This window comes from Zootoca vivipara, chromosome Z1 (genome assembly GCF_965207765.1).
Source record: "Zootoca vivipara chromosome Z1, rZooViv2.hap1.1, whole genome shotgun sequence".
NCBI lineage: Eukaryota > Metazoa > Chordata > Lepidosauria > Squamata > Lacertidae > Zootoca > Zootoca vivipara.
The window spans coordinates 63,848,807-63,871,341 of NC_142583.1; the positions used below are offsets into that span (position 1 = coordinate 63,848,807).

General features: G+C 44.7%; 1 protein-coding gene across 1 annotated transcript in view; it reads left to right on the forward strand.

Annotated features, from left to right (window-relative positions):
- The window catches only part of ANTXR2 (ANTXR cell adhesion molecule 2), a 145,581-nt gene that overhangs the window by 85,779 nt on the left and 37,267 nt on the right, over positions 1 to 22,535 (forward strand). The window contains exon 16 of the mRNA XM_035111642.3: positions 524 to 604. Within this exon, the coding sequence (XP_034967533.1) occupies positions 524 to 604 (81 nt within the window). The remainder of the gene's footprint in view (positions 1 to 523; positions 605 to 22,535) is intronic.

Consider the following 22,535-nt stretch of genomic DNA (forward strand, 5'->3'; position numbering starts at 1 on the left):
GACCTGATCCAGCAGGATCTTTTTATATGCTTAACTTTTTAAAAAGTACTAGAAGTAAGCACCTGCTTTGACTAGACAAACTTCATTTGAACAAAGGAGAGTTTGGAAAGCCTTTAGACCAGGTATCCCCAAACTTCGGCCCTCCAGATGTTTTGGATTACAATTCCCATCTTCCCCGACCACTGGTCCTGTTAGCTAGGGATCATGGGAGTTGTAGGCCAAAACATCTGGAGGGCCGCAGTTTGGGGATGCCTGCTTTAGACCAACAAGATGCTTAATCTTTACTTGGTTTTCATATGTGAATGCAGGTGTTTTGCTGGGTTGTTTTTTTTTAAAGTCCCTTAAAGTTAAAATAGTAAAAGACCTGAACTTAGAATTTCCCACTCATTTAACACATTGCCACTCATTTAACACATTTGGCGGAAGATGCTCCCCGAGACATATCCAAGGACGGCTAATGGTTCTGAGAACTGCCGCCGTGTATGCCAGCTAATCAAAAGTCCTCTTGGTCTCCTCTTTGCAGGGTCGTCTCGATGCGCTGTGGGCTCTGCTGAGGCGGCAGTATGACAGAGTATCTTTGATGCGACCGCAGCAGGGAGATGAGGTGCGTGTTACGTGTGTTTGTGTGTGTTTGCTGTGCTGTTCACCACTCTCCACAGGGCTCTTCCCTTTTGTGTATGGAAAGATGACCTGCGTAACTTCAGGTCCAGGCTTTCAGTCAAAGTTTCCCCCCCATCCCTTCCTGGAGATGCTTGAAGACCAGACCGGACAAGACCAGATCAGATCAGAAGAATCTTTATTTGCATCAGCCACTAGCCATAGCAGTAAAATAAAGCACATTTGTACTGAACACAGAGGTAAAGGCTTAACTATACAAAATACCGCACTTTTCCGTGTAGAAGACGCCCCATATTTTTGGGGACTCAAATTTTAGAAAATGGGGGAAGATGGCACAGAGTTGTTGAGCTTTTTTTAGGGGGGGGGGTTACCCAGGGTTGTTGAGCTTTTTAAAGGGGGGATTGCCGAAAATCGCTCACCCACACGGATGCTAAAATCTGCCTCTCATCTGTTCCCTCAACGGCAGAAGCTGCAATTCGCCTGCCCAGTTGCCGCAGCACCAGCCATTACCGCAGCAACCAATAACACGCCCACCCTATGCACTATCCATGTAGAAGATGACCCCCACTTTTTAGCATAATTTTTAAAGGAAAAAAAACCCTAGTCTTATACAGAGAAAAGTATGGTACATTCCAAAGCTTTACATCAACAATCAAGTAATGGATCTTATTCTAATTGCCCCTGCTATTATTATTTTTTAAGTTTCTGCTGTCACCTGGTTATCTTGATCTGCTAGACACAGTAGCAATGGTTGAGTGACCTGGCATAGTAGAGGTGTATATAACGCCACTCCTCAAATCTTTATAAAGTGTGCAAGCTAGCAACACGTGAGCTGCTGATATTGAAGAACGGATGCTGTGCCCCACTAGTCTATGATCTCCTTCCCGTACAGCCTTCCAAAATGGCAGAGAATGGCCGAAATCCAAACTGCTCCCCTGTGTGACTTATGGCGCTCTGCAAAGGGAGACTTGTGCCAGACCCCAGACTGGACATTAAGCTTAGGACTGAGCCCCTGGCTTTCCTCCAGGCCGAAGCCTGTAAGGGGGAGGGCATGGAAATCCCATTAAATGGAGGGCTGTAGCAAATAACACATTATATTTGCACGCAGTTAATATAAATCAGAGGGCTGTGACTAGTTAGCACCATCTTTGCAAGGGACACCTGGTGGATTTGTTTGGCCTTTTCTATTGGCTTCATATCCAAGACTTGTTGATCCCAAATAGTAATGCAAAATTCTGGCAAGGTTTTGAGTTACTGGGAAACTGACAAACAGGAAATGTGCGTGTTCGGGGGGGGGGGACAGAGATATTTACAGAAGTTATTTGGCTGTCAGTGCTAAATTTGATTATAGCATTTGACTCGCGGAGAAGATGACATGAGCATGCAGATGTGAGAGAGACTGATGAAGAGGAAGCCAGTATGTGTGGGTGTTTGTTAAATTGCCCAGCCACCTCCCATCCAAAATTCTTTATCTTTAATAGAGCACACATTCAGTGTTTAGTTCAGGGGTCCCCAGACTTACCCGGCTTTGGGCCGGGGCCCGCTGCGCCAATCGCGCGGCGGGCTGGAGGGCGGGGGAGTGCGTGCCCGTGCGCATGCGCACACCCACTTACTGGCGTGGTGGCGCGCTTCCAGGTCAGAAAAAAGCGTCGAAAATCATTTGTGCGCATGCGTATGGGCCTCCCCCCGACCCGGAAGTGCACCGTAAATGACCTCTTCTGGGTCCAGAGCAGGCGGGGGCAGCGGGGGGCGCCACGGGCCAGATTGGGAGGCCAATTGGGCCGCATCTGGCCCGTGGACCGTAATTTGGCGACCCCTGGTTTAGTTCATTCATCAGTTATCTTACCCATTCAATACATTTTGATCAGTTAAAACAAGGCAGCAGACTCTTGAATTTATTTTTACTTGTGCCTAAACCCTTTTTGTGACTGTTCACTTCTGGATCTCAAGCAAGGGGTTTGGGTGCTTGCCAGTAGAACAGCTTAAATATTGACCCCTTTTTTATTTGACTTGCATACTTGCAAGAATGAGGTGGTTTCTGTAAGTTGCTTACACGACAGGGAGGGGGAAAATGGACTCTCATTTCTTAAGGCCTCCAGGAGAGAAGACTTTCATTACCTCTAAAACAAACTGCAGCCAGCATTTGATTTCTGCGGGGGGAAAATCAGAGATAGAGAGAGAGAAAGAGACTTGAAAACAAGAGTATATAATTTGGCTGCTGAACACAGAGCAAAAGATATCATCTTTTGGGTGTGACTTGTGGTGTTGCAAGAACACAGCTTCTGCCTGGGTTGGGGGGGGGGAGCATGTTTTAATCCCCTGAAGAAATATTTGCTCGTTTATTCCTCAGTTCAAATCAGTACCTCATGCGAGTGCAAATCAGTAAACAAAACCACAGTAAGCAAAAACAACTGTCACGCTGAACAGCAAGCGAAACGAAATGGGCTCCTGTCGCCTCGTTCCCCTTTGCCAAAGAAGCCCCATTTGAATGCGAGTTTCTGATGAAATAATTGAAGGTGAAGCATAAAGAACCAGGAAGGAAAGGGCCCTCTCTCCCGCCTCTCCTTTCTGCAGTTCTTCCAGACACTTGAGAGCGATGCTGGCCCAGTTTGAGGGCCACCCGCCGCTGATCGACGGAGAAGCTTTGATTGTGGACGGAACTCCTCGGAGTCATGAATTTTTCAGCCCGCAACCGGCGAGGTGAGGGAGGCTTGTACAGGTGTGAGCTAGCAGGTTGTTGTCGACATCTGTTTGGAGCAGAGGCCCAGCTCCACGCCAGCCTGCAGCGAGGTTTCTGGGTTGTCAGCAGATGTAGTTAAGGATGGGAGAACAGTGTTTTTTGGTCTCACATTTCCTGCCGGGGGGGGGAGAGCCCTGAAACACGAAAGGTAGAATGGGGAGCGGCGGGCACAGCTGCGCTCCCAAACATGCCCGAGGCACAAATAGAAGAGATCTAATGTAGTTTGACTCTGTTGTGGTGGGGAGATGGGGGGAGAGAGCCACTTCAGAGACAACTTAACGTGGCAACATCTGCCACCAAGTTTCTAGGGACTGACAGGGGACAGCAGGTACGGATCGAAGTCCCCACGTAGACAGCCCGCATTAAGCCGTGAACTCTTTTGAAGGCCTTCCATCAAACGTGCCGGAGTCCTCAGCAGGAGCTGGGTTTGTTTTTGTTTTTCCCCCGTTTTTCAAAGCGGGAGTTCTGCGGTGGGTGTGGATTTTGTGTGTGTGTCTGTGTGTGCCAACAAGGTAATTTATAAATGATGCATCACCACACCCCCACGCCGTTTGTTTAAAGTCGAGAGAGAAAGAGGGGAGAAGAAGAAGAAAGGGAGAGCGGCAATACTTTTGGGGTTGTTCTGTAAAACAGCCAATTAATTCTCGGAAGTGCTTCTTGAATTTAATCGAGGTTACGTTCACCTTCAGACCACATCGCTACAACCGAGGCAGCCGCCAGAGTGTTGAAACGCCGTCGCAGTGACACCTTGTCGTGCTGTTGCAGGAGATGGTGTTGGCTCCCCCCCCCCTTCAGTGCTTGTTGTTCAAGGGGTTTCGGGCAGCAATAGATAGAAAACTGGCTCGGCTTTCAACATGTGCATAGGGCTCCGTTATCTAAGCCGGCTCATGCATTTTGATTTATGAGTCCAAGAATGGCACACAGACTCACACACTACTCAAGGTTATTTTTTTGTGTGTGGGGAGGGCTTTATTATTATCTCTCCCCGCTTCCTCTTAGGTTTTGCCGGCTGTTGAAACTTACTGACACTGAAACTTAGCATTGATCCTGAAAAGACACAAGCATGCTGTACTTCACGGTTCTTTTGAACCCAAAACGGATTTTTCACTACCCCTCGCACAGTGTCACAGAAAGTGCCAATTTGCTGGGGTCTAGCAGAATTTGGTTCAGAATCAGGGCTTTGCTTGAGTTGGTTCTAGAATTAAAATAGGAAATGGATCCTGGTGGTTGCAGGTCATTTTCTGAATGCAGTGGTGGAGTTTTGAGAACCTCTTGTTACCAAACAGGCTTCAAGTGCAACCTGCCTCCTGTCTCTTGCAACACATTCTGGAATGCCAGGGCCAGTTGCTACAGAGCACAGCAGAAGATAAAGTGGAGGTGTTAAAGAATCAGCTTGCGTTTATATTATTATTATTATTATTATTATTATTATTATTATTATTATTACATGGGGTTTGTGATTTCAGGTCTCTTGACATAATATGCTGGAGACAGTTCTCTAGTAACACTTCTTTATTAAAGTAAACAAGACTGAGGTCTGAGGAGAGCAAAGCTACATTTATAGGGACAGGGGACTAGCTAGAAAGGGATACATTTTGGAGGGGACAATATCAGGCAATCACAGTGCTGCCTTTTGGAGGAAACCAATAAGACAGAGGATCCAAATACAGCAGCTTAAATGAACCATAAGTAGCTGTACCCTCTGGAACCAAAAGGCAGTTACTTTATCCTAATGCAAATACAGACAATAATAATACAGAGATAAAATCCTTTGACTCAATACACAACAATTATTATTATTATTATTATTATTATTAAAGATTTTCATGATTTACAAAAGTATGTGCAATGTCTCTCGTAACATTTTTACAAATCAGTTTCATTTGTTGAGACATCGGGAAGAAAAGGGGGAAAGAGGTAGATGGGGGAAAGATGGGCGGGGGTGGGGTCGGGTGACGATGTTTCTATTTTACTTAATGTATGTGGGGTTTTTGGTCAGCGTCGCTTGTGCTGGTTCTCTGCTGTTCGCCTGTGTTCCCTTGGTGGTGAGAGATATTGGAGTTGGCTTAGGGTATGAGTGCTCATTTGTGATTGGCTGTGGTGGTCTTTGTTTCGTGTATGAGTGGGATGGGTGGTTTTTCGGATCAGGTTAGCCATATTGATTTGTATGCTGTTGGTGGATTTCTGTCGTTGTCTTGTTGGGCTGTGTATGTGATAAAGGGTAGCCTTCCTCTATTTGTCCCCGTGTCGGCTCGCGTTTCTTGATCTGTTTCTTTACACAATCAAGCTTGGAGAGAATGCTATATTAAGGTTTCCTCCTGCCTACGCTTTACCAGGAAACCCCGGGCTGGTTTCTTTTGCTGGCTCACTTCATGGGCAAGGGAGCCAGAGCTCATTGGTAGAGCATCTGCTTTGCACATGTAATGTTCAGTGAGTGTACAGCCTGTGTACCTAGCAGCTGAGCTTTACAACCGAGCAAGTGTGTGCCCTTTCACACAAACACTTGCAGAGACTGCTTGCGCCTGTGTTTGTTTTAATGTGTGAACAACCCTTAACGCCACACTGCCTTTTATTCCCAGTGTTCTAAGAAAAAATCTGCTCTTATTCCCTTATGGGGTACACAAGAGCCTTATTGGGTTCTCCATCGGTCGGAGAATATATAACAGAGGCCAACCAGAGAAGTTTGAGAAGCAAAGCCTTTATTTTTGCTGTTGCAACAGGGTCCTTCCCCTCACGCAGGAGAACAAGGAAGGACCCCAGAACAAAAGAGAACCTCCACTTTTATCAGTTTTCCCATCACCAAGAAACGCCCCCAATACATCATTCCTACATCACAGCTATGTAATCAATACCTCACAAAAAAGGAGGGTTCAAGGTAGAAATCTGAGCACTTTTGACACCTCTCCTAGTCCTCCTATCACCCCTCCCAGGTGTGAATTCCTAAACACAAAGAGAAATTAACATTTTCGTAAGAGTTGATCGCTGTCTTTTGTTCAGAGGAGTCTTCCATTGTGAATGAGATACCATTGATGGGGAATTATGGCTCCCAAGTTGCTAGTCATGTGGAAATGTGTGCATATGCTGATCCTTAAGCCTTCCTTAAGGCAGGGTTGAGTCCAAGCGGGAGGGGTGAGGGTCTTTGGAGCGGAGCGGAGACGGGGAAGATGGCGTTGAACAGGATTCTGGGTATTGCAGCTGTCAAATTCGGTCACCCCTCTCTGTTCATTAATAATGGTGTCCTGATCCCCCCCCCTATAATTTTCTATAACACCAGTATCCATTCAATGAAGTCCCAGTGCCTCTCTCTGGATTGCCCTCTGTACCTCTGTGTGCGCAGAATTTGGCGCATTGGACATTTAGTTCTTACCTTGGGAAGACCAACTGTGTGTGTCTTGTGTTTGAGGGCTCAAGGATGTCTTGGGACCATTTCCTCTAAGTGAGTCCCTATGTAGTGACTGCTGCCAAGGAGGTTTGACCCTGATCGTACGACAGACCCCTTGGTGTGCAGTGGCTGCCTGAACATGCTGTGTGAATGGCATCCTCAAGAAGTGGCTGTTGCTTGACCCTAAGACGACTGCAGAGGAGAGCGGGAGACAAAATTGTTCCTTACAAATGGTGGAGGGTACAAATATTGGCGGCCAGTCACAAGGCACCAAATGGACTGTGATGAATACCAGGCTGTGCCGTACATCCTGCTGTGTAGAAGCTTGCAGGTGGGATCCTGCCTGCTCAGGAAGGTGAAGCCAGTGTGGTGTAGTGGGTTAAGAGCGGTAGACTCGTAATCTGGGGAACTGGGTTCGTGTCTCCGCTCCTCCACATGCAGCTGCTGGGTGACCTTGGGCTAGTCACACTTCTCTGAAGTCTCTCAGCCCCACTCACCTCACAGAGGGGGAGGAAGAGAAAGGAGAATGTTAGCCGCTTTGAGACTCCTTCAGGTAGTGATATCAAATTCAAACTCTTCTTCTTCTTCCTCTTCCTGTGTGCATTGCGAATTTCCCTCTCCCCATTGCAGCTGTCAAATATTAACTTGGCTACCTTGCAAAGCATTAGAGGGCTGGGATTGTTTCGCGGTTTACCTTGGCCCTCTCTGTTGCAGCGCATTGCCAGTATTTGATATAGCCGTTTTTCTCCCTTTTTTTGCATTCCACCAGGATGCCCCGCTACGAGGTAGATGGGAACAAAAGCAGTTGCGTTTTAATCGGAACGAGGCTGCCAGGGAACGAGACACCTTCCATATCTATATATAACTATGCTCCATCATAAAAACGCAAACTCCCTGATTCCAGCACAGCCATTATGACCTGTTGGGAACTGACGTGGTTTATGTTAATGCTGCGTACCTCATTAGTCTAGTTTACAGAAGGGCTTGCTACTCTCCCAGAAACAGCAAGCAGAAAGCTGACAGTTTAATTCAGTTGCTCCTCTCCAGAGGAGATGTGACAGCTTTAACTGTCTTGTGCACCCAGATTTATGAACTAGTCCCGCGCTCTTAACCAGATTAGTTCCTTTTCCATTAACTGTAGAAAATAGGGCAGCTGTCCGAGCGGCTGGTTGTAAATTCGATAATGTCTGCTGTGTTAATCTGTAGGCTTTTCAGATGGAGAAGGCAACAGATAACAGGATTAAAGTTTCGCGACCCAAGGTTTTCACAGCCTGTGAAGGGGGCAGGGGGGGAGGGAGGGGCAAGGAAGAGAAGGGGGGAGACACATACAGAGAATGGAGAATGACGTCTGTCATTAATCTTAATTGATTGTCAAGAGGTTTTAATCTGAGTTATTAATTAGGGAAGTCCTTAACACACTGTCCACATAGGAACATCTGATGCTCTTTTGTGAAATATGATGTGCTTGTATAGACACAGGATTTATTGACTGACAATATATTTAAAGTCCATATTGCACTGGGTGTTTTGTGTGTATATATATATATATATATATGTATATATTTGCATGTGTGTCTGTATACACATACACAGAGACATAGTGAAAGTTACAATGTGGTGATTGTTGACAGTCACATGTGAACGCTGACAATCTCAGATGAATTTTATGAATGACTGAAAATAAATATGTTTAGCCGCTTTTTGGACCTGTTCCAAGTAAATGCTGACAATCATATCTGGGTGATTGTTAAAACTTAACACTGACTGCATGCTGATAGCGCTGTGTAGATAATGATAAATAGTTTGGGGTTTGGGAATTCACTGGATTACAGATTTTCACTAGATGCACCTATGGTCTGATGTATACCATGTACAAGTGATGTGGCCACAGCTGAATGGAAGTTGTAGTAAAATGCTTCCTTAAAGGGTGCTGTATTTATTCCTTGCCATTTTAAAGGAAGGCGTGTTTCACTTCTTTCATTTCTCCCCCCTTCTGTCTTCGCACCTCCAAAATGCATGCACACATTTTTCTATTATATAACTTTTTTCCCTATGTATGTATGGAGGTGAGCACATGTGTTTGCGGAGCTGTCACCAGCCCATGTGCAATACAACTATTTGCATAAATCCCTGTATTTAATTCGATCTGTCAGTAGCTCCTGGTAACATAACTTGGCGCAGCTACTAGCATTCAGGACATCGCATGTGGCTTAGCATAATTTTAGATTGGGTGCATCAGTGTTAATAATCTGGACCACACTCTTGTAAAGTCTTGGCCTGCGGATTTTAATCTAGAACTGGGCCCAACTCAGGCCAAGCTGAATATTGTTACCTTTTGCTGAAACAAAAACACCTCTTCCAACATTTCCTTGAGAGAACAGTGCGGGTTCATCAGTTATTTCATCTCTTTCCCATGTAACTGTCATGCAAGGCAGAGATGGTGGAAAAGGGAGTTAGGAGCAGAACCCTCTCCAGTGTCCCTATTTCCAGGGACAGCCCCAGATTTACAGAAGCCATCCCGGTGTCTGATTTGATCCCGGAATGTCCCGCTTTTCCTTAGGACATCCCTAAAGAAGTGTGGTGGAGTCTCCTTCTTTGGAGGTCTTTAAGCGGAGGCTTGACAGCCATCTGTCAAGAATGCTTTGATGGTGTTTCCTGCTTGGCAGGGGGTTGGACTGGATGGCCCTTGTGGTCTCTTCCAGCTCTATGATTCTATGATTCTATTTTCATCGGAGAAATGTTGGAGGGTATGAAGCCATACCTGCCAAGTCTCCTGCCAAAAAATGCGGGATCAGCAGCGGCGCGGCACCGGAAGTTGCGTAGAAGCAGAGCGGGGCCGCTCTGACCATGTGTGGGCACCGGAAATAGGTCAGAGTGGCACCGGAAGTCGCTTCTACGCATGCCCAGTGGCCGTCTTGGTGGTGGCTGCATGGCGGCGGCCATCTTGGTGACGGCCGCCATGTGGCCACCACCAATACGGCCGCCGGCCATGTGTAGAAGCGACCTCCGGTGCCGCTCTGCCCTATTTCCGGTGCCCACACATGGTCAGAGCAGCACCCAAAATGGAGGCTCCGTGGCAGGTAGGAAATCCGGGGGATTTCCGGGATTTTTCTCCATTTGGGAGAACAATGGGAAACGGGTTAAAATCCGGGGGTTTCCCGCGAAAAACGGGATACTTGGCAGCTAAGTGAAGCCAGGGAGAAGACACCTGAAGATAGCCCTGTATAGGAAAGTTTAATAATGCTTATTGTTTTATTATGTTTTTATATACGCTGGAAGTCTCCCAGAATGAGCAACCTAGTCAGATGGGGTGGGGTATAATTATAGTTACAGTGGTGCCTCCAGTTGTGGATAGGATTCGTTCTGGAGGTCCAGGCGGATCCTGAGGTTTCTGCAACCTGAGGACCACTTCTGCGCATGCACAGACCACTTTGTGCATGCGCATACGGTGAAACCCAGTAAAATACTTCCGGGTTTGCCACATGCGCATCCCAAAGTTTACGTAACCAGAGGGCTACGTAAATGGTGGTTCCGACTGTATTATGGAATGGGACACCCCTGTTTTCATGGAAGAAATGTTGGAGGCTATGAAGCAGCGCTATAATAAATTTGGACCTTGTGTGTGTTTACACACCTTGCTTTACAGCCCTACTAAGACAAAGACCACTTGCATCACTGTTGTTGTTTTTAAATGCTATTTATGCAGAACCCTTAAACTTGATTATTTGGAAGCTTAAAGATAGAAACATACCATTAGTTCAAAAAGAGGAAGGCTTTGCAAGTGAGCCGAATGCGAAGTCTCTAGTTTCAGGTGGGCACTTTTAAAAGAAGATCTCATTTTACCTCTTCTCATCCCTTCCCTTTATTGTACTCCTATAACTCTCGGTGATTTTATTATTTTCACAATTAATTTTTGCATGCTCATAGCCTGTATTAATGAAGTACAGTTTCATTAAGATATTAAAAAGTAGGAGGGGGAGGGAGAAATATTAAAGAGTTGAGTTATTAACATTTCGAAATTACCAAGTACGCACACCAAATAAGATCTGTGTCGTCTTAACTTCTCGAGGCGTCGCCATTAGGGGTGTTGTGCATCTTCCAAGAAAGGTGGTTTCTTTTTGTGCATCTTTAAAAGAAACCCCGTCCTAAGTACCAACATTTTGTATGCGTTTTAAACCTGTAGGAGGCAATCTAGTGTAGGTGGACATGCAAGGAAGCTGAATGTTGGGAGTTTCAGGACACAAGAAAGCACTTCTCCATGCAGCCCAGTATACCTGAAGGAGCGTCTCCACCCCCATCGTTCAGCCCGAGGTCCAGCTCCGAGGGCCTTCTGGCAGTTCCCTCACTGCAAGAAGTGAGGTTACAGGGAACCAGGCAGAGGGCCTTCTCGGTAGTGGCACCTGCCCCATGGAACGCCCTCCCATCAGATGTCAAGGAAATAAACAACTGTCTGACTTTTAGAAGACATCTGAAGGCAGTCCTGTTTAGGGAATTTTTTAATGTTTGATGTTTTATTGTGTTTTTAATATTCTGTTGGGGGCCACCCAGAGTGGCTGGGATTCCCCAGCCAGATGGGTGGGGTATAAATAATAAATTATTATTATTATTATTATTATTATTATTATTATTATTATTATTATTATTATTATTATAGCACATAGATAAACTATAGAACCGGCTCCCACAGGAAGCAGTGATGGTCACCAACTTGGAAGGCTTTCCAAGAGGATTAGACCAATTCATGGAGGATAAGGGTACCAATGGCTACTAACCACAACACCTCTACACTTGATCAGCAATATGCCCCTGAATTCCAGTTACCAGGGACCCCAAGTGGGGAAGAATGCTTTTGCATTCAAGTTCTTCTTTGAGGGCTTCCTATGGGCATCTGCTTGGCCACTGCGAGAAGAAGGCCCTGGACTGGATGGGCCCTGGGTCTGATCCAGCAGGGTCTTGTTGCATTCTTACACTGAAAGCCTGGGGAGAGGCTAGGGTAAGTCAAAGCAGGTGTCACAGTGCCACCTAGGCTGCCGCAAGAGCGACGGAGGCGAGCAGCTAGCAGGAAATTTGGTCCACTTAGCTCTTCATGCTGGACAGATGGATGGCCATCTGTCATGGATGCTTTAGCTGAGATTCCTGCATTGCAGGGGGTTGTACTAGATGACCCTCAGGTACCTTCCAACTCTACGATTCCATGACTAGATGGACTCTTGGCCTGATCTGGTAGGGAACTTACGATTTCAATCTGGGATGGAATATTCCAGGAGAAGTGGATGCCGATGTTCTGAATCTGGGAGCCCTAATGTAATTGATGAGGGTCAACTGGGTTTGTATCAAGCCAGCAGCCACCAAGGGGTTTCTGTAATTGCCAACCGTAGTTGGTCTTTCTGGGGTTTTCCGTAGAGGCTTGCTGTGTCAGCTGGCAGACAACCACAAGAAAGCTCCATTCTCTAACTAGATAATACAGTGGTATCTTGTTTCTCAAACGCCTTGGTACTCAAACAACTTGGAACCCAAACACTGTAAACCCAGAAGTAAGTGCTCCTGCTTGCAAACCTTTTTTGGAAGCTGAACATGCTCCATTTTGAGTGCCACACTTCTGTTTTGAGTGTTACGCTGAGGCCTGTCTGCTTTTGCTATTTATTTAGCGTTTTTGTTTCTGCGGCTCTTTTCATTTTGTTTTTGTGACTGTGTGGAACCCAGTTCAGCTACTGATGGATTGATCGTGTGACTGCAGTACATTGTTTATTGCTTTCGTTTTATGGGTAAATGGTCTCGTTAGATAGTAAGATGCATGTTAAATTGCTATTTTAGGGGTTGTTTTTATAAGTCTGGAATGGATTAATCCAGGCATCCCCAAACTGTGGCCCTCCAGATGTTTTGGCCTACAACTCCCATGATCCCTAGCTAACAGGACCAATGGTCAGGGGTGATGGGAATTGTAGTCCAAAACATCTGGAGGGCCGAAGTTTGGGGATGCCTGGATTAAAGTGTGCCTTGGTTTTGAAACACTTTGGTTTTGGAACGGACTTCTGGAACTGCCTGAATCCTGCCTGAATCCAACTGCCTGAATCCTGTGTTTCCACGATACAATTCACTTTCCCACTGCTCTCTCATGTCCCTATTGCCAGTTTATTTTGTTAGATTTTTTTACCTGCCCTTAAGGTCCCAGGTTATAACAATAGGCTATACAGTAATAAATAATAATAATATGCTGCCCATCTGACTCGGTTGCCCCATTGTCAGCTCCCAACAAAAACAGTAAAAAGACAATACAGCATCAAACCCATAACACTTCCCCGAACAGTGCTACCTTCAGACGTCTTTTAAACATCACAGAGCTGTTTTCTATTTGACTTCTGCTGGGAGGGCTTTCCACAGTTCCATAAAACAAAGCAGTTAATTTGCATCTTACGGAAGTCTCATTCTGCAAGTGCCTTTTATAGATACTGATCAAGGAAGTGCTTATCACAGTTTGATAAGCAAAGGGTCCGCAGTCTTTACAGCCGTAAAGAAAGGACTAGCCTTTAATACCTTATTTCTCATCCCCTGTTACAATAACGTGCCGGAAGTGAAATCAACAACGACGAATGCGCCCTTCATTCACAGCCTCGCTGATTTAAAATTTACCCTCCGCAATTAAAATTAGCCCCCACTGATTAATGAACTGAAACTTTGCTTGATTGATCTACCAATTAAAGGTTTGAGGAGTTGGTTTATGCCCATGGGAGAACGTCAGGAGAGATGGAATCAGACACAAGCCTTCCCCGCTCCACCCGCCATGTACACCCAACATCCGCACCCCTCCCCGAAATCAGCCTCCGCACAGGCAGCAAAAGATGGGCCTGCATGAAGGATGGGGTGTGACAGATCTTGCTGCCCCCTTTTTTATTTCCATTTAACTGTGTCACTGTTCTTAGCATTTTAATGCTAACAAATGCTCCTACTTGACAGTTTGCGTCGCAACCTGAATGCAGCTCAAACATTAAGGTGTGCTGCTGCTTCTTCTCCTTTTTTTAACTTAAGCAAAACACAGAGAGGGTGCATTAATTCAATTACAGGCAGTGCATTTCTAGCGCTGCTGCCTTCTGTCACTAAATATAGATATAGATACATATGACTTGCCTCGTGGTGGGTCACTCTGAAATGGATTTTTTGGCAGTGGTGGACAAATGCTAAATGAAAATCAATCGCTTCCATTTAAATGGGCTAGCCATGCTGCCTTTATTAAATAGTCTATGGCAGGCAGCTAACCTAATGATAAGGAGCAGTTTAACCTTTGACCTCTGAATGCTGTTTAACATAACCCTCTGAGGACAGCGGCCTCATTACTCTTATTTGCCTCTTTGACATGGCATCCTTTCTCCTCTAGCTAATACTAAGGGATGACTTTCAATAGAAAAGTTAGATTTAATTTTTTTGCTTGCATTTACACCTTTTTTCTGTTAAGAGGGTGTTAATAGTTGAACTTCTAAGAGTGAGGGGGTCACAGCAGAGAATCCATTATATATGGTTTTGACCTTCATGAAAGGGGGTACAGTATTCGCCTTTTATCTTTTATAAGAAAATAGAGCTGTTTGTGGGTGATTTGGGAGGCTGTCCGTCTTGTGATCGGTTTCAAATTTTGCTTGCTGATTGTTCGCCTGCAGTATGTACAACCGTCAGCCTCAGTTCTTCAACTGGAAATAACAACAGTTTTCCTTAAGAGATTGTTGGAAGCATGAAGGAGCAAAGTATTGCAAAATGTAACTTGAGGTACCAAAGGGATTATATAAATTATTTTTAGTAAGTAAGTAAAACCTTTATTGGCATCAAACAAACTCGCAGACAAAATAATAAGATTAAAACTGTCACTGTGGCAAACGCTGTGTTAAGAGAGAGAAGGGAATAATCCGCTATCCGCTTTCACGACAATGAGGCTTCTAATAATTCAGACGACTGCAGAGTATAACAACGAGAAAATAGTAAATTAAGATATTGAGCCACCATCTTGGTGAGGACCTGGTCCTTCCCCAGCAAAAGGAATTGTAAGATTTCCCACTCTGGTCTCCTTCTGGAGATGCAGAGCTGGTCCAGGAATTGTTGACGAAGGTCGACGTAAAGATTACAATGAAAAACAGTAAAGATTATTTTTAGTATTTACAGTGGAACCTCGGTTGTCAAACGTAATCTGTTCCGGAAGACCGTTTGACTTCTGAGGCGCGTTCGAAAAAGGAAGCATCCACTTCCGGGTTTTCGGCGTTCGGGTTCCGAATCATTCGGCTTCCAAGACGCTCGAAAACCGAGGTTCCACTGTATTTATTGCGTGCCTCCTACTTCTTCTACAAGGCAGGTGTGTAAATGGTTGGTTGGTTAGTTAGTCCTAACCCTACTAACTTTGGAGTAAGCCTTTGGAGTAAGTTTATCCAAGCTGCATGGCCCAATGAGTTTAAAGACCATATCATTAAAATTATAGTTACAGGTAGGTAGTCGTGTTGGTCTGCCGTGGTCGAAACAAAATAAAAAAATTCCTTCCAGTAGCACCTTAGAGACCAACTAAGTTTGTCATTGGTATGAGCTTTCATGTGCATGCACACTTCCTCAGATACACACACAAGGCATGAACACGAAAGCTCATACCAGTAACAAACTTAGTTGGTCTCTAAGGTGCTACTGGAAGGAATTTTTTTTTTTATTAAAATTGCAACTGCAGTCTACAAGCCAGAACTGCAGTAAGATGCATAGCTGGCTGGGAATGATGAGAGATGCAGTCCAAAACATCCAGAAGGATGCAGGATGGATTCTTGATTGCATGCATAAGCCTGGTGGTCTGGGCAGAATATTTTTGGAGGACTGGGCTGATGACACTAATGGCTCTATTTCATGTTAATGTCAAATGAGCCTCTCCAATTCATGGGACAACCGACATTCCTGTAGATGATCTGTGACTAAGCTGGACTGTGTAAGGCTTTAGGACAGAGTTTTCCAAACTTTTCATGTTGGTGACACCCTTTTAAACATGCACTCAGTTTTATTAGCAAACTGGAGGTTCCGAACTTAATAATGGAAAGCGTAATGCTGGTGGCCAACAAAAGAGGTTTAAATACTGTCTCAAGGCAAATCTTTAAAAATGTAGTATAAACACCAACAATTGGGAAACACTTGCCTGTGAGCGCTCCAGTTGGAGAACAGCCTTTACCAAAGGTGTCATGGGCTTTGAAGACACTCAAACTCAGGACGCAAGGGAGAAGTGTGCTAAGAGGAAGGCACGCTTGGCAAATCCACACCGTGATCAACTCCTGCCCGGAAACCAATGTCTTCACTGTGGAACGAGGTGTGGATCCAGAATTGGTCTCCACAGTCACTTGCGGACTCATTGTTAAAACAATCTTACACGGCTACAAGTGATAGAAGAAGAAGAAGAAGACCCTTATAAGAGATGATACAGAAACATATCACATGACACACCTACACGCAGCAAGCTGACACACTAACATGTTGTGACACACAGTTTGGAAAGCTCTGATTTAGGAAGTCTCTAAGGTACCCAGGACCTAAGTTGTCCAGGGTTTTGTAAATTAATACAAGCACCTTGAACTTAGCTTGTCAATAGATGTATACCCAGTGTAGATGTTTTAACAATGGTGCCCCATGTTTCTGGCCATGTGTGTACCCATCAGCAGTCTGGCTCCTGCATTCTGAACCAGCCAGAGCTTCCACATCAGGCCCAAGGGCAGCCCCACGAAGAGTGCATTGCAGCCACCCATCCTCAAGGTCAACAATGCATGGATTGCAGTAGTACATTACCACCTTAATACACCAAATTCCTTTCTGCATTTCCCATGGCATATGATAGGAGGGTACAGTGCCCAGCAGTGGGAGGGGAAAATTCCACATCCAGGACCCAGAAGTAGAAATAGCGGTACCAGTGAGATTATTGCCATTGCCAACAGTGCTGCCTACCTGTTTTTTAAAGCATAGCTTCCCATTTCCTTGGAACTCTGGTGGAGGGCTCATAAACCAACCAGCATATTAAGCCAACTTTAAACCATGGCTGAATAGCCTGGCTTGTATGTACGGTAAGGCCATTAACCATCGTTAACAGGAAGCTGTGGTGAAGAGCTGGGTCTTGTCTTGTTTAGTTGCTCATTCGCCAGTTGGAGCAAGGCGTCCAGGAAGGGGCTGTACTTGATGTAAATGCTACTCTTCCATATCCTGACCAGGATTGGATTTTGCAAATTCACCTGTTGTGTGATGTCAACCTGACATAGCTGCCAAGTTCTCCCTTTTTTTTAAGGGAAATTCCCTTATGCTGAATAGGCTTCCTCGCGAGAAAAGGGAAAACTTGGCAGCTATGCAACCTGAGTCTTCCATGAATTAATTTATTTCCAAGCTTGACTCACCATTTTAAACAGGAAATGGTTGCATGTGAACCTTGGTTGATTTGCATAGATCACGAGGACAGAGCTGTCATTTCTGTCCAGCCAACTTTGCATCAGAAGAATGGATGATGGGCGGGCGATCTTTCATTAGTGCCACCGTTTTTGCATTCCTGTTCAGGGGTCAGAGTTAACAGCACTGGGTCAACGTGTTAATCGACACCGGGTCCCATTCATAATGTGACATAAATACATCGGAGCGGACGGGAAGACATTACATGTGACCAATATACGCTGGGTGGAAACGTTCCAAACAGCAGCTTCTAATATGTTTTCTGCTGCTGTCAATGCATGGACTGCACAGATCGTTTTTTAAAAAAAAATAAAACATGCCCATCTGCAATCAGACGAAGTATTGCAGAGGTTCTAGTGCAGCCAGCGGTTCTGCATTTCTTTTCCCAGAACTGCTGAAGATTAATATTTTAATATTTCTAAAGTGCTTGAAGATCGAAGCACTGTATAATAAAAGGAAAAGGATTCCAAGACATATTCTGCCCGCAGGCTTACATTCTGCAGGACAGGGGGGGAAATAAAGGGAAGGGGAAGAAGGGAGATAGGTGTGGAGTAACAAGCAGAGGCTTGGGGGCACAGGCAAGGCTTTAAATAGTCTTTAAAAACAGACGGTGCTGCTTGGATATCCAGTAGCAGGTCATTCCATAGATAGGCAGCTGCAGTATACCAAGTCAGACCATGGTCCATGTAGTGCTGTGTGGCCTACACTGGCTGGCAGCAGCTTACTGGTATTTCAGACAAGGATGTTTTCCAGTACTGCCGGGAGATGCCAGGGATGGTATCTGTGGGACCCTTTGCTTACAATGTGTGGTCGCTACAATCATCAACAGGGGAACGTCCTCCCATCAGGTGTCAAAGAAATAAACAACTTACAGTTGAACGCCTTGGTACTCGGACATTTTGGCTCCCGAACACCACAAAGCCAGAAGTAAGTGTTCTGGTTTGCGAACATTTTTTTGGGAAGCAGAGTGTCCGTTTTGGCTGTAGGCATTGTTTCCGGGGCCAATCAGCCAATCAGAAGCCGAGCCTTGGTTTGCGAATGTTTTGGAAGACAACCATGGTACGTCTGTATCTGATTTTTAGAAGGCATCTGAAGGCAGCCCTGTATAGAGAAGCTTTTTAAAGTTTAATGTTTTTATATTGGTTGGACAGTGTTCTCGAAGCTACAAACATGAGTTTGACCAAACTGCGGGAGGCAGTAGAAGACAAGAGTGCCTGGCGTGCTCTGGTCCATGGGGTCACAAAGAGTTGGACACGACTAAACGACTAAACAACAAAATGTTTTTATATATGCTGGAAGCCGGCCAGAGTAGCTAGGTACAAATAATTTATTATTATTATTATTATTATTATTATTATTATTATTATTACCGGTATTATTAGCTGCCCATCTCACTGGGTTGCCCCAGCCACTCTGACCGGTTTCCAACAAATTATGAAACATCAAACATTCAAAGCTTTCTGATACAGGGCTGCCTTCAGATGTCTTCTAAAAATCAGATAGCTGTTTCTTTCCTTGACATCTGATGGGAGGGCATTGCCCTGATAAAGGAATAGAAAGGGGAAATGGTTAGAGAATGAGACACCCGTAGAACAGTGAGTAATGTGGAATCCGGATGACATTGAAGATGCTATTTTATTTTTTGCTGTTTTTAACATCAAAGGAGTCTCAAAAGTGACTTAACACCAAGTTAAAAATACTGATTTATCTTATTACTTACCATGACCAATGCTGAAAGTGTTCTTCCATGATGTAGGAGCATAGAAAGCTGCCTTGTAATGAGTCAATCGGTCCACCTAGTGAAGCATTGCCTACACCAGGCATCCCCAAACTGCGGCCCTCCAGATGTTTTGGCCTACAACTCCCATGATCCCTGGGTCCATGATCCCCCTGGTTCATGATCCTAGGACCAGTGGTTGGGGAAGATGGGAATTATAGTCCAAAACATCTGGAGGGCCGAAGTTTGGGGGTGCCTGGTCTACACTGATTGGGAGCTGATCTCCAGGTTTTCAGATAGGAGTCTCTTCCACTCCTGGATAGCTCACTTGGTTAGTTCATGGTGCTGATAACACCAAGGTTGCAGGTTTGATCCCGGTATGGGACAGCTGCATATTCCTGCATTGCAGGGAGTTGGACTAGATGATCCTCACGGTCCCTTCCTCTACAAATCTGATATCCTAGAAATGCTGAAAATTTTACCTTTTGTGTGCAAACATGTGTTCCACCCCTGAGACTCAGCCCTTTCTCCTCAAATCTTGTCAACAGTAAGTTAACAAGGAAAATAACCTTTCTTCATCTGAAGTGTGCATGCACACGAAAGCTCATATCAACGACAAACTCTAAGGGGCTGCTGGAAGGAATTTTTTTATTTTGTTTCGACTATGTCAGACCAACACGGTTAGCACCTGGCTTATACGGTAAGCCTGTAACTTTCTTCACCCATTTATGGCCCCCAGATATTTTCCCTCTTCATACCTGCTTGCACCATATACCTGCCAACTTGGCTGCCACTTCATGTAGACAAGGAAACAGGCCATTTCCCACAAAAAAAAACCTTGCACTAAAATTTAGTAAGGCTTTAGGGCAGCCTTCGCCAACCTCGTGCTCTCCAGATGGGGCTGATAGGAGTTGTAGCCAGAGTTCAAAATTCTCCAGGTGCCAAGCACATCTTGCACCTGGCTATTGGCGGCTTGCAACCAAGCGAAGATGCCCAGGTGCCAAGATGGCACCCGACGTCTCCATCATTTGGAGGTGCATGTCTGAGGATCCTTGGATCCTGACTGTTTTCACACACTAGCAACACATCCAGTAGAATTCTATCCATTATATTTTATCTGTACAGACAGAATGAATTTCAGGAACCAAGAAGTCATATTGAAAAATAATACTTTTGAGACGTCTGGCCCAAAAATGGCATTCCATTTTGGTGACTGTAACCCTGGTTTAAGGAACCATTTAGCACCTGGCTTATACGGTGGTACCTTGGATGTTGAACAGAATCTGTTCTGGAAGTTCGTTCGACATCCAATACGTTTGGAAATGAAGGCGCAGCTTCCGATTGGCTGCAGGAAGCTCCTGTAGCTAATCGGAAGCTGCGGAAGTCGCGTTGGATGTTCGGATTCCAAAGAACGTTCGCAAACTGGAACACTCACTTCTGTGTTTGCAGTGTTCGGGAGCCAAAACATTCGTCTCGCAAGGCATTCGGGATCCAAGGTACGACTGTATATCGTACCTTGGTTGTAGCCCCAAACATCTGATGGGAACCAGGTTGGCAAAGGCTGGTGCCAGAGAATGGCTGGTGCTTTCCATAGTAAGGAAGCTACCTTACTGTTTGAGCTTCCAAACGTTATAGATATTGGTCACAGTTTGTTGTCTTTTGTTTTTAACGTCCTCCTTCATTGGAGGACTTACGGTAACAGGGATTGGGTGGCCACCTGTCAGGGATTCTTAAGGGATTCCTGCATTGCAGGGGGCTGGACTAGATGATGCTTGGGGGCCCCTTAAAATTCTACGATTCAGCCTCATAAATTCACTCCACTCACCATGTTGCAGTGGGCTCCTGGTCCAGAGCTCTAGCCCCGATTGTGGTTGATTGTGTGAACTGAGACTTAGCCGAAAATGAATGGCGATAGTTCACAGATCAGCTTTTGGCCAAGAATGCCAATTGAAGGAAAGGGCCTAATACTCCACGTCTTTAAGTGAGAGAGGGAAGCAATAATGGTTGTAGCCTTGAAACAATGCTTTGGGGAGTTTTGCTTGGGAGGGGGGGTGGGCATTGCATTCAACCTTTTCCCAGCATCTGGACCAAAGCCACAGCTGTACATTTGCAGGTTGACTTGATGCTAAGCCTCCCTTCCTGTCGAAGGAGCCTGCCTTGTCCCAAAGTGACAGCGGGAGCAATTAAGACACAAAAGGAAAAGGCAGCAGGTTTCTTAGGGTTGCATTGTCTGGATAAGAGGAAGTGATAAAGAATGAAGCCAGTGATGACATCTGACGTTTTTGAAAAGATGATGCAAACACCAACTAATGAAGCTTAGAGAACCCAGGAGAGGATGGAAGGATTTCTCAACAGAACGGAAGCCTATTAGTTCAGATAGGTATATTTATATATTTTTTTATTTAAAAAAAAGACACAGGGAAAGCATGGAAGATATTGAGGCATCTTGGGACACATGAGACGCGCTATAAATGTACATTTCCCTCCATTGTGTTTTTTGTGGCTAAATGTTGACGAGAAGAAGGATAGTGGTAATGAGGCTTACAAAAAGGCATGTGCAAAACCCACAAGCAAATTACTTCCATTTTCTCAGCACCCACCAGCAGATTATGTTGGAAATCTGCCTGATTTTGAATTCTGGCAATTTATTGTGCTTTGGCTGTCCATCAGTATGCTCAGTTCATATGGGGTTTTCAAAGATCCCAGGTGTCTGAGCAGATGCACTTAAAAAACAAAAGAAACTTGAACCACACTGTGTTATGGGCTTTGTAGTCTTGAGACTGCGAAAGCCATTTTTGGCTGTCGTTTGTGTATGTGTGGTTCACAGTTCCTGTAGTAAAAAAAATTACGATGAAAATGCAGAGATTGTAACTATATTCATTATTATTATTATTATTATTATTATTATTATTATTATTATTATTATTTCTTACTTACCCTTCACCATGAAGTCCCAAGTCAGGTTACAGCAAATAAATACACTGCTTAATTGTCTCAACATCTATGTAAAATGTAACGCTGTACATTAAAATTACCGATAAAATCGGATGTTAAAAACAAGGTGACCTAAAACTTTTCCAAACTTTAGCAGCCTGAAAAAAGTATACTGTTATAAAATAAAATTCCATGTTAAAATACATGTCAGATTTACATTGGTGAAAGAGGCTTTGTCACCATGAGCCTCCTTAGGAGGCAGAGTCTACTTGTGAGGAGGGAGGCACTGGAGAAGACTCAGCTTTGAATGGCCCAGCAGAAGAGCAGTGCAGATATTGGACCACAACCACCTAATCATGGAGGTGCAACATCGCCATATCATCATCATCTTCTTCATCATCATCATCATCTTCATCATTTTATTTGCATTCCACCTTTCCACAGTTAAAACAATGCTCAAGACGGCTTACAGTATGAAAAAAATTACATAATTACAAACACAGCAAAATAGTCATAAAAAGAAATAAAACATTAAAAACTACATAACCAAGCTGAACATAAAAATAGAGATACAAAAAGTTAATATCAGTAACAACAGCAAAAACTCCCAACTAAACTTCCCCCAAAATACCCCAGTCCTTGCTGGGCAGCAGCCGCAACAGACAAACATTATTATTGCGGCTAGTAGCCATTGATGGTCTTATCCCCCATGA